General features: G+C 44.9%; 1 protein-coding gene across 2 annotated transcripts in view; it reads right to left on the bottom strand.

The window, feature by feature from the left end:
- The window catches only part of LOC121007421, a 72,393-nt gene that overhangs the window by 45,739 nt on the left and 4,681 nt on the right, over window positions 1-21,973 (bottom strand). The window contains exons 2-9 of one of the 2 annotated variants that reach the window (XM_040439342.1): window positions 21,621-21,950; window positions 11,888-12,190; window positions 10,301-10,405; window positions 9,810-10,172; window positions 9,173-9,484; window positions 8,535-8,864; window positions 6,126-6,431; window positions 3,549-3,899 (exon numbers count right to left, since the gene is read on the bottom strand). In XM_040439342.1, coding sequence (XP_040295276.1) covers window positions 3,549-3,899; window positions 6,126-6,431; window positions 8,535-8,864; window positions 9,173-9,484; window positions 9,810-10,172; window positions 10,301-10,405; window positions 11,888-12,190; window positions 21,621-21,950 — 2,400 coding nt within the window. The remainder of the gene's footprint in view (window positions 1-3,548; window positions 3,900-6,125; window positions 6,432-8,534; window positions 8,865-9,172; window positions 9,485-9,809; window positions 10,173-10,300; window positions 10,406-11,887; window positions 12,191-21,620; window positions 21,951-21,973) is intronic. The other variant, XM_040439340.1, reaches the window with a different exon arrangement.

Below are 21,973 nucleotides of genomic sequence, written 5' to 3'. Positions count from 1 at the left end.
CAACTCTTGCTCCCACTTACTTGGGCTTTTAAAAAGTGTTACAGTTGCCAATGCCATTCAGAGTTTGCAATATAATCTAGCTATTTTAACCTTCTCATCTTTCTGGGCATAACAATAATCAAAAAAAAAATTCTCTCCTTTATTTCTAGAGGCCTCATATACGTGGTTTAAACGTGAATACATGAACAGATCTAATGATGAACTATCAGTGAAATTAAATTCCAAAAACGATTTAAAGTGTCCCGAAGAGAAAAGGTGACACACATTGACAACCCCCTTACGTAACCAGTAAACAAAATCTGCTCCCGAGCTGAAGCCTGGCAAAGAGCAACTGTAACACCAATGTGCTATGCAGAGCTTTTAGCGGGGAGCATGCGCAGGAGCAGTGAGCTGTTACACAGAGCTCCTGCCTGGGCCTGCCCCACCCTGCATAGCACATAGGTGCAGGAGACCCCCACAATCATATCCTATGCCAGGCTTCAGAGGAGCGTGCACACTCAGGAGCAGCGAGGTGTGCTCCTGCCTGTACATCACCCCCTGCAGTCCCACAGTGTAATCCATACACATGTCATTGGTAGAGGTTCAGGACTTCAGCTATTTGGTCCCTAAAACAGTAAAAAAAAGTATAATACAAAAATGTATAATAGGGAATTGAGAATAGTTTTAAACAAAGTTGTGGAAAAGTTTAGTTATTCTTTAATAGTAAATTTACACATGGAAGATTTATTGCTGAACTTTCTTGACCGTCTGATTTATCTGATTTTGACTTTTCAGAAACTTTGTTTACGTGAATGGAACAAATTTTCAGTCTACCACAAATCCATAATGTGTCCCTTCTTCAGCGTCCCACATTTGTGTGAAAGGGACACTTTAAACATCTGCTTATTTATGTATTTATCTAATGTATGGTATTTCCTATTATCAGGCTGGCAATGTCATTTCAACCATTCGCCCCTAGGTGGTGCTGGCACCACATATTATATATAGCTTGGGTGTGTTTAGTACAGGAGTTAGGCTAGTTTCACACTAGCAGCAGGGGACTCCGGCAGGCTGTTCCGGCGGGTGAACAGCCTGTTGGATAATCAATGGGGACGGGGCAGAGTTCCGGCGGCAGCACGGCAGCGAACGCCGAGAGGCGGCCGGACTAAAAGTACTGCATGCATTATAGTCAATGGGGACAGAGCAGCAGTCCAGGGGCACACGTGAACTAGCGGCAGGACGGATCCGACAGGCTATTCACCCACCGAAACAGCCTGCCGTTAGTTACTTAGTGGAGGAAGTGAAGTTAGTCAGTTGAAGGAGTGAGAGAGTAGAAGAAAGTTCATGGAGGAGAGAAGCAGGCCTAAATCAACATGTAGCCGTTTTCCTTTCCTCTGGGCCCTGATCAAGTCTGGAAAAGACTAACACAGCAACCAAGCACCAGACAGTGAATCTATGTATGAATATGCAGTAAGCCTAGAGAGGGTTACAGCTGAACCTAGCTTATGGACCTCATCAGCACAAGTGCCTGAGAGCAACATGCCGGGACACCTATGGATAATTAGTGCGCAGAATTGTCCTTATCCACAACACAAGCCTTCCAGGACATAGTGGAAAACCTAAAACTTTTAGGAGAGCATCCTGAAAATAATGAAGCAGAAAGTTTGCCTGCCGCTAGGGAGATCGCCCTTATAGGATAGCTCAAAGTAAACAGAAACCAGCATATTTAGTACCAGAGTGCTAGAGATTGAACTTAGAACTATTACAAGAAGTCTTGCCTGTAAAGTGTTAACCCTAAAGAAAACTCCTCAACTGACAATTGCCTAAACCTGATAAGTGGAATAGAATTGAACTTATTTCTGAGTCATCACTTATGCCATATAAATTCACTTTATTGATGAACTGTAACAGCTGCCTTGAGATAATTGATTTAAGTACATATTGGAATTGTTTTACAACAACTGACTCCTCATTACTACTACTCTCATCATTTGCACCTAACGAACCAGGGGCCCAGCCGCCAAAAGCACCTTAAACATTGATACCATCAAGGGCACCTCAACCTCCATCTGGATGGTGCTCCCTGCAACCGAGAGTGCCCCGGAAGATTTCGTGCTGTCTTCCCATCCACTGCACGCCAGCCCCCGGGGACAACTTAACCGTGAGTACTACTATCCTCGGCACCTCATCACTAGTACGCTCACACACATAACCCCAGGGTGTCCGGCCGTTGTACTTCTAAGCAGGGCAGCCCATATATAGAACTCTATAGGTGATTGCCTGTATAAAATCAATCTTCTTTTATATCTATGGATACAGCTGATAACCATAAGGTTTTGTCTATACATTGAGAGTAGATGTCCATACTTTTCTATACCTCTGCTGTATCCCACTGTATAGCCATACAATTGCAAATATCAACTGTTGGCCACAACACAAAATAAATGTGTACTGCGCCGAGGCCTATGGCTACACGCACCCAGCATGTTCACCCTGTACATCTGAACCCCCTTTATGAGTGTGTGGCACAGACAGCAGTGGCTCCACCAAAGTGATGATGAAGTCGGTGCCAGCACCTCGCTCAGCCTCAGACATTACCCTGCAGTAACACAAGATAACACACTTTAACCTGTTCACTGCCAAGAACATATACAATACAAATGTAACTGCAGCTCAAATATGGAAACAATAGCTTAGATACAGGAGCTTTTCTTCATGTCATCACCCCTCTCACTGGTCACAGGCTGCGGACCTCATCTCTCGCTCTACAGCCTCCAGTCACCACAGTAGTTTACAGGAACTTTCCTATGTTATTGTCATCTTTCCCTCTACTATGGTTACACTTTTAACCACAATTGGGAATTAGGGTCCATTCACACGTCCGTTTTTTCTTTCCTGATCTGTTCCGTTTTTTGCGAAACAGATCTGGACCAGATCTGGACCCATTCATTTTCAATGGGTCCTGGAAAAAATCGGACAGAACAATGTGTGCTGTCCGTTTCCGTTGTTCCGTTCCGCATGTCCGTTTAAATATAAAACATGTCCTATTCTTTTCCGCAAAATTCGGATCCTGGTACAATACAAAGTCAATGGATCCGCAAAAAACGGAAGACATTCTGATGTCATTACGTATGTCATCCGTTTTATGCGGATTCCGTTCCTGGAAATTACATTTAAATTTTTATTTTTTTTTCAAAGAAATCCAAACAACTTTATTTGCTTATTGAAATTTATACATGTTTCCGTTTTTTGCGGATCCGCAAAAAACGGATGACATACGGAAACATTTTCAGGAACAACGGATCCGCAAAAAACGGACCGAAAATCGGGATATAGAAAAATACTGACGTGTGAATGTAGCCTTATTATGAGTTTTTTCTTTTTTATAAAAATGACACTTGACTGTTTGAAGGCAGCCATGAGTGTAAGTTGTAACTGGTTTGCACTTCCACCATGTGCCAGCGTTCAGAAATGATGTGGTTATGGTATTTTTTTATGTTATAATTCACTTGTATTCGTAACAAGTAAATGAAAAAAGTTAATGTAAGTTTTAAAAACATGACACTCACCTATGTGTAGTGGTCGGGTGCTGGTCTCTATGGGGGGCTCCAGGCTGGGATGCTTCACTCTGCAGAGGATTTCTGATCCTTCATCTGAACTTATTAATGGGGTAAAAGTCAGTGAAGCTTCATAGGAGTAAGTTTTATCTTTCGGTCTCTTCTTCTGTGAGATCTTGTAATTATTCTCCGTCTTTGTTGATTCTATGGGCAGAGCCGTCAGGTTTCCATCCCTCTTTATGAACCAGCTAACAGATAGAAGATCAGGGAAATATCCGGATATATCACAGGTCAGCGTGGCTGATTTACCATCTTCCAGCTCAGGTACACGGATAGATCCAACATGTGGAGTCCTGGACAGATCTGTAATGTGTGGAGTAAGATGAGCTTTTTACAATGGGCTGTATATAAACGTCACAGACCTTCTGTGTATTAAAGAGGACATTTCACCACTTGTGACATGTCTGTTTCAATAACTTCATGCATTCCCCATGTAATAACAATTCTGGAGCATCTATTCTTATGTCTCTATGTTGTCCCATTCCTCTATTATTTCTACTAGAAGTTATGAATTAATTGCTAGCAGTCTGCAGTAAGGGCACGGAGGGGAGGTAACCAGTTGGGGGGGTGTACCTGCACAGTCTGAAAATGGCATCACTGATTGGATAGAGTCTGTGCAGGTACACACCCCCAACTGGTTACCTCCCCTCTGTACCCTTAGTGCAGACTGCTAGCAATTAATTCATAACTTCTAGTAGAAATAATAGAGGAATGGGACAACATAGAGCCATAAGAATAGATGCTCCGGAATTGTTATCACATGGGGGATGCATGTAGCTATTAAAATAGACATGTCAGGAGCGGTGAGAGGTCCTCTTTAACCCCTCAATGAAGATCAAGTGTCTCATCTCTGCCTGTAATGAACCTGTGAAGGTAACTGAGAATTCAGGAGTAATCTAGTCACCGCCACATACATTCTAATAGCGCACATATAACAATGTACATTGTGGTGCGGGTCTGCAGTCTCTTCAGTCTGGAGTTCCTCCTTCTACCTTAAAAGAGTTGTCTATGTAATTTATTATCTAGCATCCTAAACCTCTGGTGATCATCTGTTGTCACCAGAGAAGCCATGTTTAGCAGGAAAAGTGTAGTATTACATTGTAGTATTTAAGTCATAGCAGTGTCGGACTGGGGTGCCTAGGGCCCACCAGTCAGATTTATTTTGGGTGCCCACCATACGGATACATACAGGAGTAAGATGCTACCAGATGATAGAATTTGGGGATCCCTGCAGCAACTTTGAGAAGGTAGGTCCTGGGGAGAAGAGGACACTGGTGGCTTTCCTCTATACCTAGAAGTGGTCTCCGCTTTGATCGTCTATAATAATAAACTGCGGAGTTTCTTTAATAATCTATCAAGTGTTTTATATGAACATCGGCTGGATGAGGTGCTGTACATTGAACACATGTATGTGGTGCAGTAAGTCTACTGTGTTATGTGCCACTTGTGCGGGGGGGGGGGGGGGGGGTCTAGGGGCCCACCGGGGATTCACTTGTACCTCTGTAGGCCAGTCCGAGATCTTAAAGGGAATTTGTCTCCAGGAATCTGGACTTTTATATGCAGTAATACATGAGTAGTGCTGGACACAAAGAGTCCAGATCATTATTATCGCCCTCTGTTCCCCCACTGTCAGCGCTTAGAGCTGCACTGAAATACGTTGTCAGGACTTCTGTGCTGACAAAGGAGAGGACTCATGTGCGCATGCACAGAAGACCTGACAATGTATTTCAGTGCAGCTCTAAGCGCTGACAGTGGGGGAACGGAGGGCGATAATAATGATCTGGACTCCTTATGTCCAGCACTACTCATGTATTACTGCAGATAATAGTCCAAGATCGTGGTGACAGCTTCCCGTCTCATCATGTTGTATGCTCTTTATGAGACAACGCTCCTTATAATGTGGGTGGCTGAGATAAAACAAGGGAGGGGACAGAGAGTTAGATGCAGGATCGCTGCTTGCTCCTGTATGTCACTGTGCACTATTATCTCCTAAGCATCTTGAATTTCATGGATATGATATATGATAGATAGATAATACAAAGAACGGTGATTAAAGAACACTACATTTAATTCACACCTCTGGGAGTGCTGGGGAATTTCTTTGTATTACTTATTGGATGAATGATCACTTCCGCAGCCGCTGGCACACCACTACTGAATTTATATCGCAGTGACACTCATATTACATTTTTATCTAGATAGATAGATAAAAAAGAAAAAATTCCACAGCACTTCCCAAATGTAAGTAAAAAAAAAAGTATATTTCAATCACCAAACAGCAACATTTCGGTCCACTCACTGGGAGCTTTCTCAAGCAGTGACATGGTCCCAGTTAGTGCACCGAAACGTTGCTGTTTGGTGATTTAAATATACTTTTTTTTAACTTACATTTGGGAAGTGCTGTGAAATTTTTTCTTTTGTATTTTTGGAGTTTGAACCGTCTCCACAACCGCTGGCACCCTGCACTACGCTCTATGCTGTGCTCCTCACATCTTTGTATTTGACAGATAGATAGACATCCATTATTACCTCTGATACTCAGTGATCTTGTCTCTGCCGTCTCCATAGTCTCGTGTTTCCACACTACAATGATTTTCATCTCCGGATCATTGAATGAATTATTAGAAATCCGGACAACACTGGTGACGTCATATGTGAGATCTTTCTGTGATCTGAAGGTATTATCCGGTGATAATCCATATTTACCAGATGTATTTTCCCAGTGCCAGGAGATTTTGATATCTTTCGGGTAAAACTTCTGTAGATTCAGAGAGAACTGAACACGAGATGAATCTGCCATAGAGATCTGTATAGGATCCGGTATCTGGGGTTCAGCTGGAAGAGAAGAAGCAGAAGACTGGTCCAGTGTCTATACTGGGAGCAGTGGATTATTCTATGCATATTCCAGGTCTCCCCTCCTAGAACTAGAAATGATATATCAGTAATCACCCCTCACTGTGTATGGTATATATGTATATATATATATTTAAAGTGCAACCTGTGTAATGTATATATATTGTTTTTGCTAATGTCTAGGGCCAGTGACAGAGAACATTTTTGTAATATACTTTATTTAGGGAAAATGTTTATTTATGGTAGAAAACTTGGGCGGAATGTCCCTTAGCAGCGCGCTCTCAGATGACATCCGTATTCTATCAGCATAGGAGAGACGGGCAGTGCTGGGAGATGCGGCCTCTCCCCTCACTGCTCCCTCACAGCCCGGTGTGGACCGGAGCCTAATGTGTTTACATTAAATATACATTTACACACTTATTAAATGTGGACTTCTACACTAGATTTATACTCAGTGACCAACGTGACCAGCGCTGCCTGCACTCACCCCCGCCCCTCTGTCTGAGTCATGTGAAGGTGCTGACTAGGGATGAGCGAATCGACTTCGGAGGAAACATCCAAAATCGATGAGCATAAAACTTTGTTTCAATACTGTACGGAGCAAGCCCTTCGTACAGTATTAGAATGTATTGGCTCCAATGAGTGGTACCTTGGAACCAAACCCGAGTTCGGGAAATTGTTTTTTTACAGTATAAAACAATTTCTAAAGTTATTATGCAAAGTCTCACGAGACTTCGCAAAGTAATAACTTCACCTCATCGGAGTCAATACATTCTAATACTGTACGGAGCGCTCGCACCGTACTGTATGGTAGCAAAGTTTTATGCAAATCGACTTCTGATGTTTGATCCGAAGTCGATTCGCTCATCCCTAATGCTGACACACCTTCAGGCTTTTTGATGCAGCCAAAATAAGTTGTGGATCATAGGAGGAGAGAAAGTATCAAGAAAAGATACTACTTCTCCACTGTTCAATCCACTCTTGGTTTTGGCTTAAAAAACCTGAATGTGTGTCAGCATCCTTAAGGAGTTGTAGTTTATATATCTGCTCTGTATAATGACTACAGAGTATGAAATGTCCACCACTTACCTCTGCAATAGTTTTTCGTGTTTATTTATTAAGACCACACTCTTCGAGAAATAACTGCTTTGCACACATATAATGTATTGGACATTTTCATTCATGTTTTTTTTTGTTGGGGGGGCATCAGTTCTATATTTTATTTTGCTGCCGTTCACTGCGATGTGTCACTTAATGCTGCCAGTTGATACTGGAAACACCATATTGATAGTTTTTTATGTTTTCCTTTTTTTGCACATTTTGTGCATTATCATATTTTATATTTTTTACATATTAAAGCAGAAAAAGGTTTTTAGCATGTATCTTTTTTTTGCAATTTAGTAAAGTTATTTCTTTGTGTTTTTTGTCTCACTGTAGCACTTCAGTAATTCCCGGTGCTAGTTGTATTGCAGTGTAGTGTTGTCTGTCGGCACGAGTCCTGTAAAGCCCTAACTCTGGCTCAGCAGCCCATCAGCACTCAGCGATGGTATTGCAGGGATGCCATAGGGGTTGTCAGTAGGATCCCCACATGGTGTAGATGCTGTAGTATGCAGTGGTATTGTAGGGGATAAATGGCTGGGATCGGAGTTATCTGATCCCAGTTGTTACAGCATGAGTCCGGCTTCCCCGATGATCTCACAGACACAGCTCCTGTGCCCTCTCTATAACCATGACACGGTGTAACACATGTTGACATACACGTACCTATTTATCAACTGTTCTGTGTAGAGAGGAGGAATACTTTCTGTGGGATAACCTCTTTAAACATGGAAGCCTTAGGATGTTGCATGTCCCTGTATAATTTCCTGGGGTATACTCTACATGTGGGCTTTTTATACATCAAGAGAGTTTTCTTTCATGAGTGCTAAACATAATGTGAATAGAGCCTACCTATTGTTTGGCGGTTTTAAATGAAGGATTCCTAAAATGATAATTTGTTGTTTTAACCAATGTAAGTGAATGAGACTGACCCTTTTACCCAGAGGTGGAGGCGGCTTTATGCCTCCACATTATATCAGCACTCACCAAGTACTTGTAGCCTCCCAGTGGTTTTCTCTATGGGTGTCTCCAGGGTGGGATGCTCCACCAGACATATATATTCTGCCCCCTGATGTGTCTCCAGTGTGGGGGTGATGGTCAGACTGGAGGTACAGTTACAGGTGTTATCGGCCGCTCTCCTGGATGTTATCCTCTGGTTCTCCGTCTCTTCATACATCTCATCTCCAGCACGTCTCCTCCATCTCACAGTGACTGCATCCGGGAAATACCCTGAGATATTACACTGCAGGGTGGCCGGGGTGCCATGAAGTAGACGGGGAATCTGGATCTCTTCTACAACTGGCGTCCATCTGTAATCTACAGAACAGGACACAGGAAAGTTTTTGAACAATGTTATCACCCACCTTCATATTACACACCTGTGTCAGGATGTGGCTTATTATACCAGTTCATATTTCTTATTATAAGTGAAAGGGCATGAAAAATGTTTTACCTCCCAAGGATCCCAGATTCCTGCCTCATCCCCGCTATAAACATAAGATTACTGCCGCCGGTGTCCTCCATGAAAGCATGGTGAGGAAGGATGTATATTCATAGGTACATTTATAACGTCTACAGAATATAACAGTGTTAGAGGTCAGCGAGGAGAGAACATTTCTTCTCACCTGAGTCTCGGATAGAGAGCTCCTTGGATTCTGCTTCTCCCAATGATTCATGATCCCAGGTCACTCGGACTCTGAACCCTGGATCCTTGTGACGTTCCTCAGGAATTCTGACCTCACTGGAGACGCTGTAGGTTCTGTCAGGATTATCGGACACTGATTCAGTGGATGACAGGACTTCTTCTGGTTCTCCCACTCCACAAATCCATATAATCTTGATGGTTTTAGGATAAAATTTCTCCAAGTTGAGCAAATACTTCATCTCTCCAGAGTCCATTAGACTTCTCATTATTGGCTGTGACAGCTTGGCCTTCACTGAGAAATCAAGCACAGAATGAGTCAAACATAGAAGTGAGGATATTAAATAGACTTCTATTACAGAAGAGAAAAGCTGAGTACTTCCACATTTACATGACTTGTATATGATTGTCATCTGCTCCCCGTCTTTATAACAGGGTGACCATGTTCAAACTTTCCACTCATTCTCGTCTTTGTTGTTTTTCTGTATTCTTTATAATAATTTTTATATAGCGCCAACATATTCTGCAGCGCTTTAAAGAACCTTCCCGTCCTCTCTTATAGTGAGATGGCTGTAACATATAACCTGATGATGTGATGTTATATAAAAGTGATATCTCACCATGAATGGTCTTACAGTGAAACTTCTTCTCATCATTATGCTTTTTGTAGACTCCTCTACAGATGAAGGTGACATCTTTGTGTCTTTCCATATGGGGTATGAAGCTCAGTGATGATAAGTACTGATGTCCCTCTCGTTGTGATCTGATCACATAGGATGCATCCAGTAAGCTCTCCTCTTCTTCTTCTGAATGTTCTCTCATCTGAGACGTCTGGATCTCCTGGACCTGTCCAGCTCTTCTCATCATCCAGGTTACACACAGGTTCTCGGGGCAGTTGTCCACTGTGTAGTACAGGGTGGCCTCCTCTCCATCAATCAGCTTAGAAGGACCCTTGAAGTCTCTTACTATGAATACTCCATTATCTGTCAGATCAGTATAAAATGACGGCAATTTACATTTACAGTGACATAACATAAAGCCGCAGTATGGATTTCCATCTGTTTTATACGGTCACACGGACGCGTCAGTAATCCTCATCTCTCTACATTACCTTTCCTCCTCAGTTTTAGTTTCCAGTACAGAACACCAGCGATGAGAACTATCAGAATAATCCCAATAACAGAACAGGCAGCAATGATCCCAGCCGAGCTTGTGTCTGTGGAGATGAGAGAGGATACAGAACTATAGAGAGCAGAGACTTCTACATAGTTGTCATCATTACCTATGGCCGCTGTCATCTTCCTTGTGTACATGTCCATTATAAGGTCTCATGCAGCATGTTCCACGGATCTGTATGGTACCACGTACAGCCGATAAAAGTGAAAGGACTACATCTAGACCTGCACCAGATTTATCACCGAGGCTCAGACTGGATGATGAATCTGCTGCGGGGGCAGACACTTTTCTCTGACTCTATAACATCTCACTTTAAGACAGAATTTTACAACAGAATTGTGCTGCTCCCTCTTGAATTAGGCGCATAAGATTTCTCAAGAACTAGATGCAATAAATTGCACTGAAGTGTGCCACATTTTAGTGTAGTGTCTAGATGCACAGAGATTAGTTAATAGGGACTAAAATGGAAATGAAAATAAAATGAATTTCATTGTACTTCTGTATTTGATCCCCTTTTTCAAATGCAAGCGTGAATGAGCCCTCCGAAGGATATTCTAGTATATTGTGGAAGTCGCTTCTCCACCATCTTCACGAGGGACATCTTTCTCAGGCAACACCTGTTAAATTTAAATGGGGTTGTGCACCTTTGGGGGATGGGGGGGGTGGCAATCCTCTCTCTCCTTCCTCCTGAGCAGACCTGTGAAGGAAAGTATACTTATCTTCTTCTCATTCGCTCCCCGGCCTTGACTGCTCCACTGGGCATCTTGGAAGTAAATCTCCTATTTGACGCCACCGCAGTCAATCATAATAAATGGTCATGCATTTATTATGATGCAAGGGGAGGAGGTTGCCACTGCGGCCAGTGATTGGCTGCAGCAGCATCAAACAGGAAGCTTATATACAAGGAGCCCAGCAGAGGAGCTGAGCCTGGGAGAGAATTAGCCAGCGCCAAGACGCAGGTAAGTCTGTCTCCCTTTATAGGACTACCAAGGAAGAGGGGTTTGCCACTCCTCTTCCACCTCCAAAGGTGCACAACCCATTTAATTAGGTTGGTCTGAAGGTCAGTCGTGTTTTTGGATTGATAGACTAAGGCTGGGGTTACATGACTACTTGGTCGGTGCTACCAAAGAACACTTTGCAGTACTGCTTGAATCGCTAATAATGTAAGTGAATGGAGATCGTGTTGTGACCCTCAAGTTCCCACAAATACATCTCAACAATCGCAAAAAAAATCCAACATTGCTGGACAACTGTTTGAAGGGGCAGAAGCACCCCCGCCATTGTTTCCCAGGTACAGCTCAGTACTTTTGATAGCAAGATATTACAGCTCACTCCTGTCAATAAACTGTAATACGAGGCACAGACGCTACTAAGAGTACTGAGCTCTACCTGGTTAACCATGATAGGGATGCAGAGTACCATGACCCCTTCAAAAAGCTGATTGGCAGAGCTGCCGAATGTAGGACCCACACCCTGGTACAGGCCAAGTCTGGGATAATCCCTTTATTAATAATAGGTTTACCCTCATACAGCAGACGGAAGTCTTCCTGGAGAGGCTCCTGCAGGAACTTATGTTGGACTCTACATGAGAAGTTCCCCTCCCTGTCCTCCTCACTAGGTATTATAGTCACGGTGCTGTTCATGTTATAGGTCCTGGCTGGGTTTTTCCAGGATTCACCAGTAAAAACATTATCCTCCAGTTTTTCTCCACCCTTGAACCATTTCATTTCAATGTCCGGAGGGTGGAATCCAGCGGCGGAGCAGCGGAGGAAGCTCTTCTCATTCAGTACAACTGTTTTACCTGTGATTGTCACCTGCGGAGGAGCTGAAAAACATGTGAACAGAATTATCATTTTCATAAAAATGCAATGTAATATATATTATATATAGTGAAGAGGTTAAAAAGGTGTCATATATAGTTTACTACAAGGTGATACAGGGGAAGTTTGTAAGTCGGGGGTCAGCAACCTCCAGCATCCTCTAAAGACATTCCGTTATGCCTTTCGTCCTTGAATTGCGTTATGGTCTGTGATAACGGAATCAATAATGCAATTCACAGTTTACCTGAACCCGAACTTCGCTCATCCCTAATTTTTAACACTTTTTCCACTGAGCTTGACTAGGGCTTAGCGAAAATTGGGTGTGGTTTGATGGGAAAGGGGCGTGGTTTAAGATGTGACATCATGCTCCAAAACTGTGCAGGGATTTTAACAGAAAATTCTGATGCATGAGGTATAAAGTAGGCAATCTAAGCAGGCAATTCACTGAAGAAAATCACGCGGCATTCTGCGTCGTGTTGTCAGGCATATTTGAAGGAATCTGCAACTGAGACTCCAACGATGATGTGAGCAAAGCTTTAATGGGTTGTCTTTGCAAACTGCAGGGTGGCTGATAAAATAATAATAAAATAAAAAACTTAAAGGGGTTGTCCAGGATCATAAAAAATATTTCTGCTTTCTTCCAAAAACAGTACCACACCAGTCCGTGAGTTGTGTCTGGTATTACTGCTCAGCTCTTTTGAAGTGAATGGGGCTGAGCATCAATGCCGCACACAACCTGTGGACAGATGTGGTGCTGTTTATGGAACGCAGAAGCCATGTTCTTCTAACCCCTTTTAACTCACTTTGCTGAGTCCTCTCCAATTCAGTGCCACCGCTCTGTCCTCTTAGCCAGGCTTCAGCTATGTATTTCTTGGCTGCAGTGGTGATGTCCTCTATACCACATGTGACTACTTACAGCCAATCACTGGCCTCCACAGTCTCATTGGCTGCAGCAGTATACGGGAGGTCACCACTGCATCTAAAACTTTACATCATGGCAGCAGCCCAGGGGAGAGAAGGGAGCGGCAGTGCTGAATCGGACAGGGTTATGGAAGGTGAGTGGAAGTTTTCTTTTTATTTATTTTTTATCAGCCTCCCTGCAGTTTCCACCCAAAACTCAGACACTTCCAATGCTGAAACCGATTGCACCATGGAGTCCTTTGTCTCAAGTCTCTGACCTTTTTTCTAAATTTCAATGTATTTTATTTTTTTTGGACTCTATTCTATTATACAAGTAAAGAAAAAAACTAAGTAAAGAGTACTATAACCGTCCCCCAACCCATTGTCACGGATCAGCGGGTGTGAACCCACTGTGCCACTGACTGGCTATGCTCTGGAGGGGCATGTCTAAGAAACTACCTAGTTTTCACTAGAGCCTCAGATGGTGAGGATAGACTTGAGCCGTTGCCAGAGGCTACTCCAAGAGCAATCCCCAAGTCAGTGGCAGCTTGAGATACCTGAGTAGCTACCGGAAGTACAAGCGTACTCAGGCAGGCAGGGACGCTACCAGGAGCAACGATGCAGGACTGAAGGATAAGGTAGAGACGTGGTCAGACAGGCAATAGGTCAGGGCAGACGGCACAGGTCAGGAAATCCAGATCAGCAACAGGAGAGACGAAGCAAGCAGGCAGGGAACAGACGATAAGCAGAGTCCAGGGACGAAGTATAGATCAGGAGCACACGAGAGTATCAGGAACCAGCAAACTCAAGGACCTTGACACTGAGGCATCTGGGAAGGGGGCTGAACCATCTTAGTACCTACAGGAGAGCCTGGGTTGGTCAGCGAGGTCCCGTGACCCAACTCATGCAGCCCAGGGAGTGATACGCTCCGCCCCTAGGGCAGTGTAAACAGACACAAGCAACAAGCATGCTGTGGCCAGGGCTGCGTGGAACCGGTGGAGCGGAATCCTCAGAACTACAGCATGTACAGTGACAGAGCCCAGGACTGGAGCGGTGGACGGCAGGATCACCGCTGAGCACGGCGCCCAGGTCCACGGCGGTAAGCGGGGGAACAGCGGCGTACAGCAGCCGCTGTTACAACTATATCCTGCTGGATGCCTAAAGTCAACATTTTATAGGAAACAAACCACGGTTTTTCCCAGCACCTCCATCCATATATATATTCATGTAACTTTGTATTTTATATTTTTCTAAAGAGCCTCCTAAATAAGATGTCAGATGCCGTGTAGTGGATCAGAAGAGAGTCATGAGCAGTCGGATCTCACTCGATGTTAGAAAGGGACCAATAAAAGTTCTCCATATCTGGAAAGATTTGTTGGCGTACACTTCTTTACATCTGTGTCTTCAGCTTGTCCACATTAAGAAACCGCTTTGTTTCTTGTAGTACCTCGGTGATAGCAGGCAGGGGCGGATTGGCCATAGACCTCACAGGGAATTTTCCTGGTGGGCCAATGCCCAAGGGGCTTCTTGGGCTGCTGGACGGCAACCCCTTCCTGACTAGGTGCAGGGGCCTATAGAATAAAAATGTAATGACAGACAGGCGCCTAAAATGACAGGTGGAAATAGCAAACCAGGATGAAGGAGTACAACAGTGCCAAATCGATAGACAAAAAGAGTAAGTCCTCTTTCAGACGGGCGAGATTTACGCGCGGGTGCGATGCGTGAGGTAAACGCATTGCACCCGCACTGAATCCGGACCCATTCATTTCTATGGGGCCGTGCAGATGAGCGGTGATTTTCATGCATCACTTGTGCGTTGCTTGAAAATCGCAGCATGCTCCTCTTTGTGCGTTTTCCACGCAACCCAGGCCACATAGAAGTTAATGGAGCTGCGTGAAAATCGCAAGCATCCGCAAGCAAGTGCGGATGCAGTGCGATTTTCACGCACGGTTGCTAAGAGACGATCGGGATGGGGACCCGATCATTATTATTTTCCCTTATAACATGGTTATAAGGGAAAATAATAGCATTCTTAATACAGAATGCTTAGTACAATAGGGCTGGAGGGGTTAAAAAAATAATAATTTAACTCACCTTAATCCACTTGTTCGTGCAGCCCGGCTTCTCTTCTGTCTTCATCTTTGCTGTGCACAGGAAAAGGACCTGTGGTGACGTCACTACGCTCATCACATGGTCCGTCACATGAACCATCACCATGGTAAAAGATCATGTGATGGACCATGTGATGAGCGCAGTGACATCATCAAAGGTCCTATTCCTCAAAGAAGAAGACAGAAGAGAAGCCGGGCTGCGCGAACAAGTGGATTAAGGTGAGTTAAATTATTTTTTATTTATTTTTAACCCCTCCAGCGCTATTTTACTAAGCATTCTGTATTAAGAATGCTATTATTTTCTCTTATAACCATGTTATAATGGAAAATAATGCAATCTACACAACACCTAACCCAAACCCGAACTTCTGTGAAGAAGTCCAGGTTTGGGTAGCAAACATGGCAATTTTTCTCCCGCGCGTGCAAAACGCATTACAATGTTTTGCACTCGCGCGGAAAAATCACGCATTTTCCTGCGACGCACACGCATCTTATCCGGGCCAAAAACATGACGCCCGTGTGAAAGAGGCTTAACGATACCAAGCCAGGTCAAACACAGAGGATCATGTAAAGGTCCAAACGCAAACAGAGGCATGAGTCCAGATACAGCAGAAGTCCGGGAACAGGACACATAATGGAAAAATCGGCAATCGGAGGCAAGCCCAAAAACAAAGTCCAAAACAGAGAGTAACAATGAGACAAACAAGGTAGTGAGGCTTAACAGACCAAATCACAGCCACCAGTTGCCTGTTTAAATACCCCCCCGGTCACATGATGCACCATGAGTCATGTGACCTGCATGACATGATACGCATCTAATTGGCTGGCACTTCTGAACTCTGAACTCCGGCCTGGTTGCTATTGAAACTGCCGCTTGCCACTTGCTGACAGTCAAGGCTGCCGCCAGGATCTAACAATCTATCATGATTGGTACCTTTTAGATGCTCCTGGGTAAGGGGGGAGGGATGTTAAAGGGAGTCTGTCAGCAGTTTTGTGCATGGAGTACTGCTGACAATGCTATGTAGTGGCTGGGGAGAGCAGTGCACACATAGCTTTATCCATTCCATTATTATGTGCATTACTGTGAAATGATTTTTTACTTTGGAGCGTGCCTCTATCGCAGGTGTCCTGAAGGTGCGGCTTCCGTCTAGATATTTTTTACACAATATTAAAGTCCTTTAATTGTCTCTCCAAAGTGTGGAAGATACCCGAACTCCAATACTTACTGAAGAGCGAGTGAATTTATCTTTGGGAGGTGTCCCATCAAGGGGGTCCCAAAACAGGTCAGGAAGCCCTGGTTTTACAATACTGAGACGCTGTTGATAGAGACCAGGGGGTATTAAATGCTATGCAAAACTACTGAATGTGATGTGTGAGATGGGGAAACAGCTCTCCTTGTCTTAAAACTGTTTGTGTAGATTAAATTAAATGATCTGGACTGACATTCTGCTGTTTGGCCACAAGATGCCGCTGTTTCCTAAACACAGCTACAGACTGCTTATATTTCCATATTCATGAGAGGTGGAGTTACACAGAGCCTGGAGAGGAAAAGAAAGGAAGCAGCCATCTTAGAGGGAGCTGAGACTGAGGAACTGTGTCAGCAGAGGATCCGACGGCATCCAGGTGGGAGAGCATCCCTCAGTGACCAGAGCTGCAGCTAAGTGAAGCTGATCCTGTCCAAGACCCTATCCTGACCAGAGGAATGAGGATTGCTTCCAGGAACGCTGATGAGAGCTGAGGAACAAAGCTACATACACTGCGGGACCACATGCTTGTTGGATAGGCATTTGTTCTGTTCAGAGTGACCAGCGGATGCAGAGCAGACCCGGATTGGTAAGATCGTGCACGCACCTCGTTAAAGTGTTGGCGTCTAGAGACTGAGACCAGGCCTGTAGTTAGCTAGTTAGGGTCTCTGTTTGTGTCAGGCGACTAGTGTTGCTATTGTTCATTGCAAGGACTCCATAATTTAAAGGGATATTTCACACTGGAGAGCTGATAAACTTTCCACAAACTGAAGCAAGGCTGGCGTTTTGCTCAGAAGGAATACTCAGGCACTCAGGTGCTACACGACCAGTTATGGGAGGGGGGATACTGTAGAGCTTTGTAAGATTGTAAGCTGTTGTGCTGCACCGCAGACTAGCCCGCACCACGCACCCAGTTATACTTATATTTTTAGGGTAACCACGGGCTGGCGTGCAGCATGACGTAGGGCGTGCTGCGGGCCTCCGCCCCTCCGCTGCTCTGAGCCTCCACGCCTCCTCTCCCTTGGCGCTCGTATCATTTTACCAACCGCATTACGGTGACGCTGAGAGGGCTAGCGGCATGGTACCTGCTTTGGACCGGCTGGCAGGCTCCCTCTACTGATGTGTGGTGACCAGGAATAGTTTGACTGTGCTGGGAGTTCGGCGGTGTTGAGCGCACAGCGAGCGGTGAGAGTGCCTCGCTGGCGCCCTGTTCGGCGCATGAACAATCGCAAGAGCTCGCAAGAACTCCAGGCCGGTGCGACGCATGGACCAGGTGCACTGCGGGCTGTGAGAGGGTACCGCAGGCGGCCGATGCGGCGCATCACCAGCTGAAGGAGCTGCACCCCGACTCTGGTGTGAGGTGTGTTACTGACCGGCAAGAGGAGAAGGCAGCTGCCCCAGGAGACCACGATACATATGAGCCTGTGACTAACTCCGGGCCGGCGCACGGACTTTATGAAGCTTCCCCAGAGCAGCAGGCTATAGAGACGCCGGTGGAAGGGGATTACAGCAACCATCTGAGACCCGAAATCACGCGGCGGATCCTGACCCTTCAACTGTCTGAGCCAAGGACGGGCAAGTTTGGTGGAAGCCATGGGCTTAGTTGAATAATTGTACCACTAATTGCTAACTACTAAGTTATAGGCCAAAGGCCATTAACTGTGGGGTATATTGGTTGGGTCACTAACAATACTAACAAACTGACCAAACTGAACATTGCTGATGATTTGCGTGTTTTTATAGAAGGATCCAAAACACGTTCTAATGGTCTGCTTGAAGGTGTCCCGGAGTTGGGGAGGACTCTTAATTTTTCACGGTTTAGGCAGAATCTGTTTTTGGCGATCTAACCTTAAGTGATAGAACATTTGTGATAGTTTAATAAAAAATAAAAAAAGATCCGAACATGGCCCCTAAAACAACAAATAGGAAATCTCTGGGCACTATGTCCCCTAAAGGCACAGAAGGGAAAAGTCCTAAATCCAATATAGAGAGGTACTTAAAATCCTCCCCCACAAAAACAAAAGGTACATTGAAATCCGCCACCCGCCTAGAGGAAAGGGAAGAGTCCAGAAATGTGGTAGCGCTCCCTGATAATATTGAAAAAGAGCCTATAGATAATCAGATATATATCCGTATGGAAACAATCGAGCAAAAACTGGGGGACATTCTAGAGGCCTTAAAAATAACCAACCAAGCTTTAGGAACATTAACAACTACTGTGGGCTCAATGCAATCTGATATTTCTTTTATCCGGGACGATATGGATAAAATTCGCTCCAGAGTTAAAGAAACCGAATTATCTCTAAAGGCCACTAAAAACGAAGTCTCTTTACTGGGAAAAAAAAGTGAGATGATAGGTGAAGAACATCGGGCCCTTAAGGAAAAACTAACTGACTTGGAGGACAGGGCACGTAGAGGAAATATCCGATTGATAGGCTTCCCTGAAGGATCAGAGGGGGACGACCCAGGGGGATTCATTCAGAAATATTTTTAGGGTAATAACAGGTAAGGTGTGGCAGTTTAGTTGTGCCCACTAGTAGGTAAATTACCATGCTTTCCTCTTGCATCCATTGGAGGGTGCCACGCTGTGTAGCACAAGTGTCTCAGCCTTCGGGCTGGGTGTATGTAAATTTATTGTATGTTCCCAGCATTTGTGGTTGTGCTCATTACCACGTTTAAGTAAAATTCTGTTTTGGCAAAAGCTGATGTTGGGGTTGCTTTCCTCGTTCATGACTTCACTGTATCCTGAGGCGCCCACCCCGGTACACGGTCGACAGATGTGTCTATGTAATAATAGAAGAACTCCAGCATTGTGGTTTTTCACAGTTGAACAGGACATCTCCCACTTACAACATTTGCTTATGCATATAATCTGATTCAGACAAATGCATGTATTAAGGTGGCACCACATCAGATTTGGGGGGCTTCAGTTGACATATATTCCGCTGATGAGAAAACATGTTCTGTTCCAGTTCAGTAACTGGACATCTATGGGCTTCTCTCCTGAACCTTCCCAACAAGAGTATAAAGTTCACTAAATAGGAATACAAATATAACACGGGGCAGTGTTGTAGATGTCCCAACTTCCCTGCCTGTTTTCCATTCTGTGGATCAGATTGTACATAGTCGTCATGAGGCACCAACGCTCTTCGCTCAGTAAATAAATATAAACATCAAAGAAGCTCTGTCACCAGGATCAACCCTATTAAACCAAGCATAAAGTCTGGTAGGGTTGATGTAGCTGAGTAAAACGATACCTGTCTTTTCTTTCTAGGTGCTGGCGTTGTGGAGAAATGTACACTTATAAATTTGTATGCAAATTAGCCATTGGAGCACCAAGAGGCGGGCTTAGGAGGTTGGAGCACCGCTCCAACGACGCCCCTGGTGCTCAATACAATCCATTGCTTCAAACACACCCCCCTCCCCTTAGATTGACAGCTCTAAACTTCACGTCTAGCGTTGAGTTCATGCCAGCGCACCAGTTCGCTAACACGGTGCATGGGCACCATGTCTTGCCGATTAGGGAAGATGTTCATTGCGCACGATCTGTTGACATCATACACCCGGAAGTGTTTTATCTGCAGTTGCCTACACTTCCAGGCATAGTGACGTCAACAGCTCATGCGTCCTAATCATCTGCCCTGCTTGGTAAGCAGCAGAAGACATGGTGCGCACGCTGTGTTAGCTAATGAGTGTGCAGGCGCAAGAACTCAGCACTAGACGTGAAGGGGACGAGGGCGTGTTTGGAGCACCAGGCGCGTCGCCGGAGCTGTGCTCAAACAGCATAGGCTACATCAACCCTACCCGGCTGTATTCCTGGTTTAATAGGGTTGATCCTGGTGACAAAGCCTCTTTAAGCAACTGCAACAGGTGAAGGAATCCGAGCTTGTAGTGGAGCCCATAGAGGATATTAATAACTTGACGCTAACAGGGTTTCTATTTCTGTGGAGGTAGATCATAACTAACAGGGCGTCACAGTGCCTCTAAACGCAGTCATTTACCAGGCATTTACTCCTGTGCCCTTTCGGCTGGTCAGAAAAGCCTGCATTGTCACATGGCACTTTGTTCGGTCAGATTTTGCCCCTCTATCAACAGGCCTCACTGATTTGGAAGCTGTCTCTATATGCTACAAATCCTGCAGTAATGGAGACTAAGTTTAAAAAATACCTCTTCTGGATTAAGGTGCCTGGGGGTTAAATGATAAAACCTATATGCAGCAGTCTGGAGGCTCTTTATGAAGACGTGAGCAGACGGCCTGTGATGGGAGGCTGGAGGCCTACTTTGTTTCTGCTGGACACAATGGAGAACAGATGGGTTAGAAGGATGAAGCAGAGGCCTGGATACAGGAGCAAATCTAGGCCAAGGCTCAAGAGCTACAGTAGGTCTCAGCCCAGGCTAGGGCTACACCGCGACATGTGTCGTGCAACATTTTGTCGCACCAATGTCGCACTACCGTACATATTTTGTAATGCTAGTCTATGATGTTGCACGGCATCATGCGACATGCTGAGACTGGGGCACGACAGTCGCAAAACATCCACCCAAGATGGATTTTTGGGCAACTGTCGTGTCGCAGTCGCATCATAGTCACAGCATGTTGCAGTGCGACACCACAGACTAGCATTACAAAATATGTAGCGCGACATGAATATCACGTGACACATGTTGAAGTGTAGTTGTACCCTTTATGTCGCGTGACACATGTCGTTGTAGCTCTGGCCTTAGGGTCGCTGGTGGATAGCTGGAGGAGTTTGGGGCGCACTGAGTGCACCATCCCTGGACGGGCTCTTGGAGAGAGGTATAGGCCAGATGGTTCTAGGGAGACCAGAAGTTTAGCACAGAGCCCGCAGACTGTGAATAGTTCACAGCAGAATGATGATCCCTGGAGAGTTGATTGAATTCCCCAACAAGCAGTGGAAAAGTTATGCGGGCTTCGCTGGTGCTATTGGGCTGGCTGGTCTGATGGTCAGGGCTGCTCTAGGCAGATATATGGTCTACCAGAGATGGCAACTATGTTGGATGCTAGGAAACTGAGACCTACTCAAATGCAGCGAGTCACCCCTTGCCGACCAACCCTGGGTATCTGCTTTTTCTGGATCAGCTATGGGTTAAAGACATCACTAACGATGAAACTGTAACAAAGCTTATTTAGGATAAATCTATGGATGTAATGGACTCACCTCCACTGTCCAGCCGGAGCTCCTTCTCCTTCTTCTCTGAGCCGTACATCACTGAACACTTGTACATTCCCCCATCGTGTATTTGTATATTAGAAATAGTCAGATTGGCATTCCCCGCCATTAATGCTTCTGTGCTCAGGGAATATCTAGAAGATGTCGTCATCACAGTTTTATTATAGCTCAGGATTTCCTTATCGAAAAACCTCCAGTAGATTGTTAGAAGATTGGGATCTACAGGAGGTTTATCCACTGTGAACGAGCAAGGAACCAGAGCGTCAGATCCCAGCCTGGCTGCATGTACGGACGGTCCAGTCAGCTGAAGTGAGGACACTGTGGACAAGAACGTGTCTATA

The sequence above is a fragment of the Bufo bufo genome, chromosome 7 (assembly GCF_905171765.1).
Source record: "Bufo bufo chromosome 7, aBufBuf1.1, whole genome shotgun sequence".
Classification (NCBI taxonomy): Eukaryota; Metazoa; Chordata; class Amphibia; order Anura; family Bufonidae; genus Bufo; species Bufo bufo.
The sequence above is the reverse complement of the archived record's forward strand: the minus strand, read 5'-3'. Positions and strand labels throughout refer to the sequence as shown.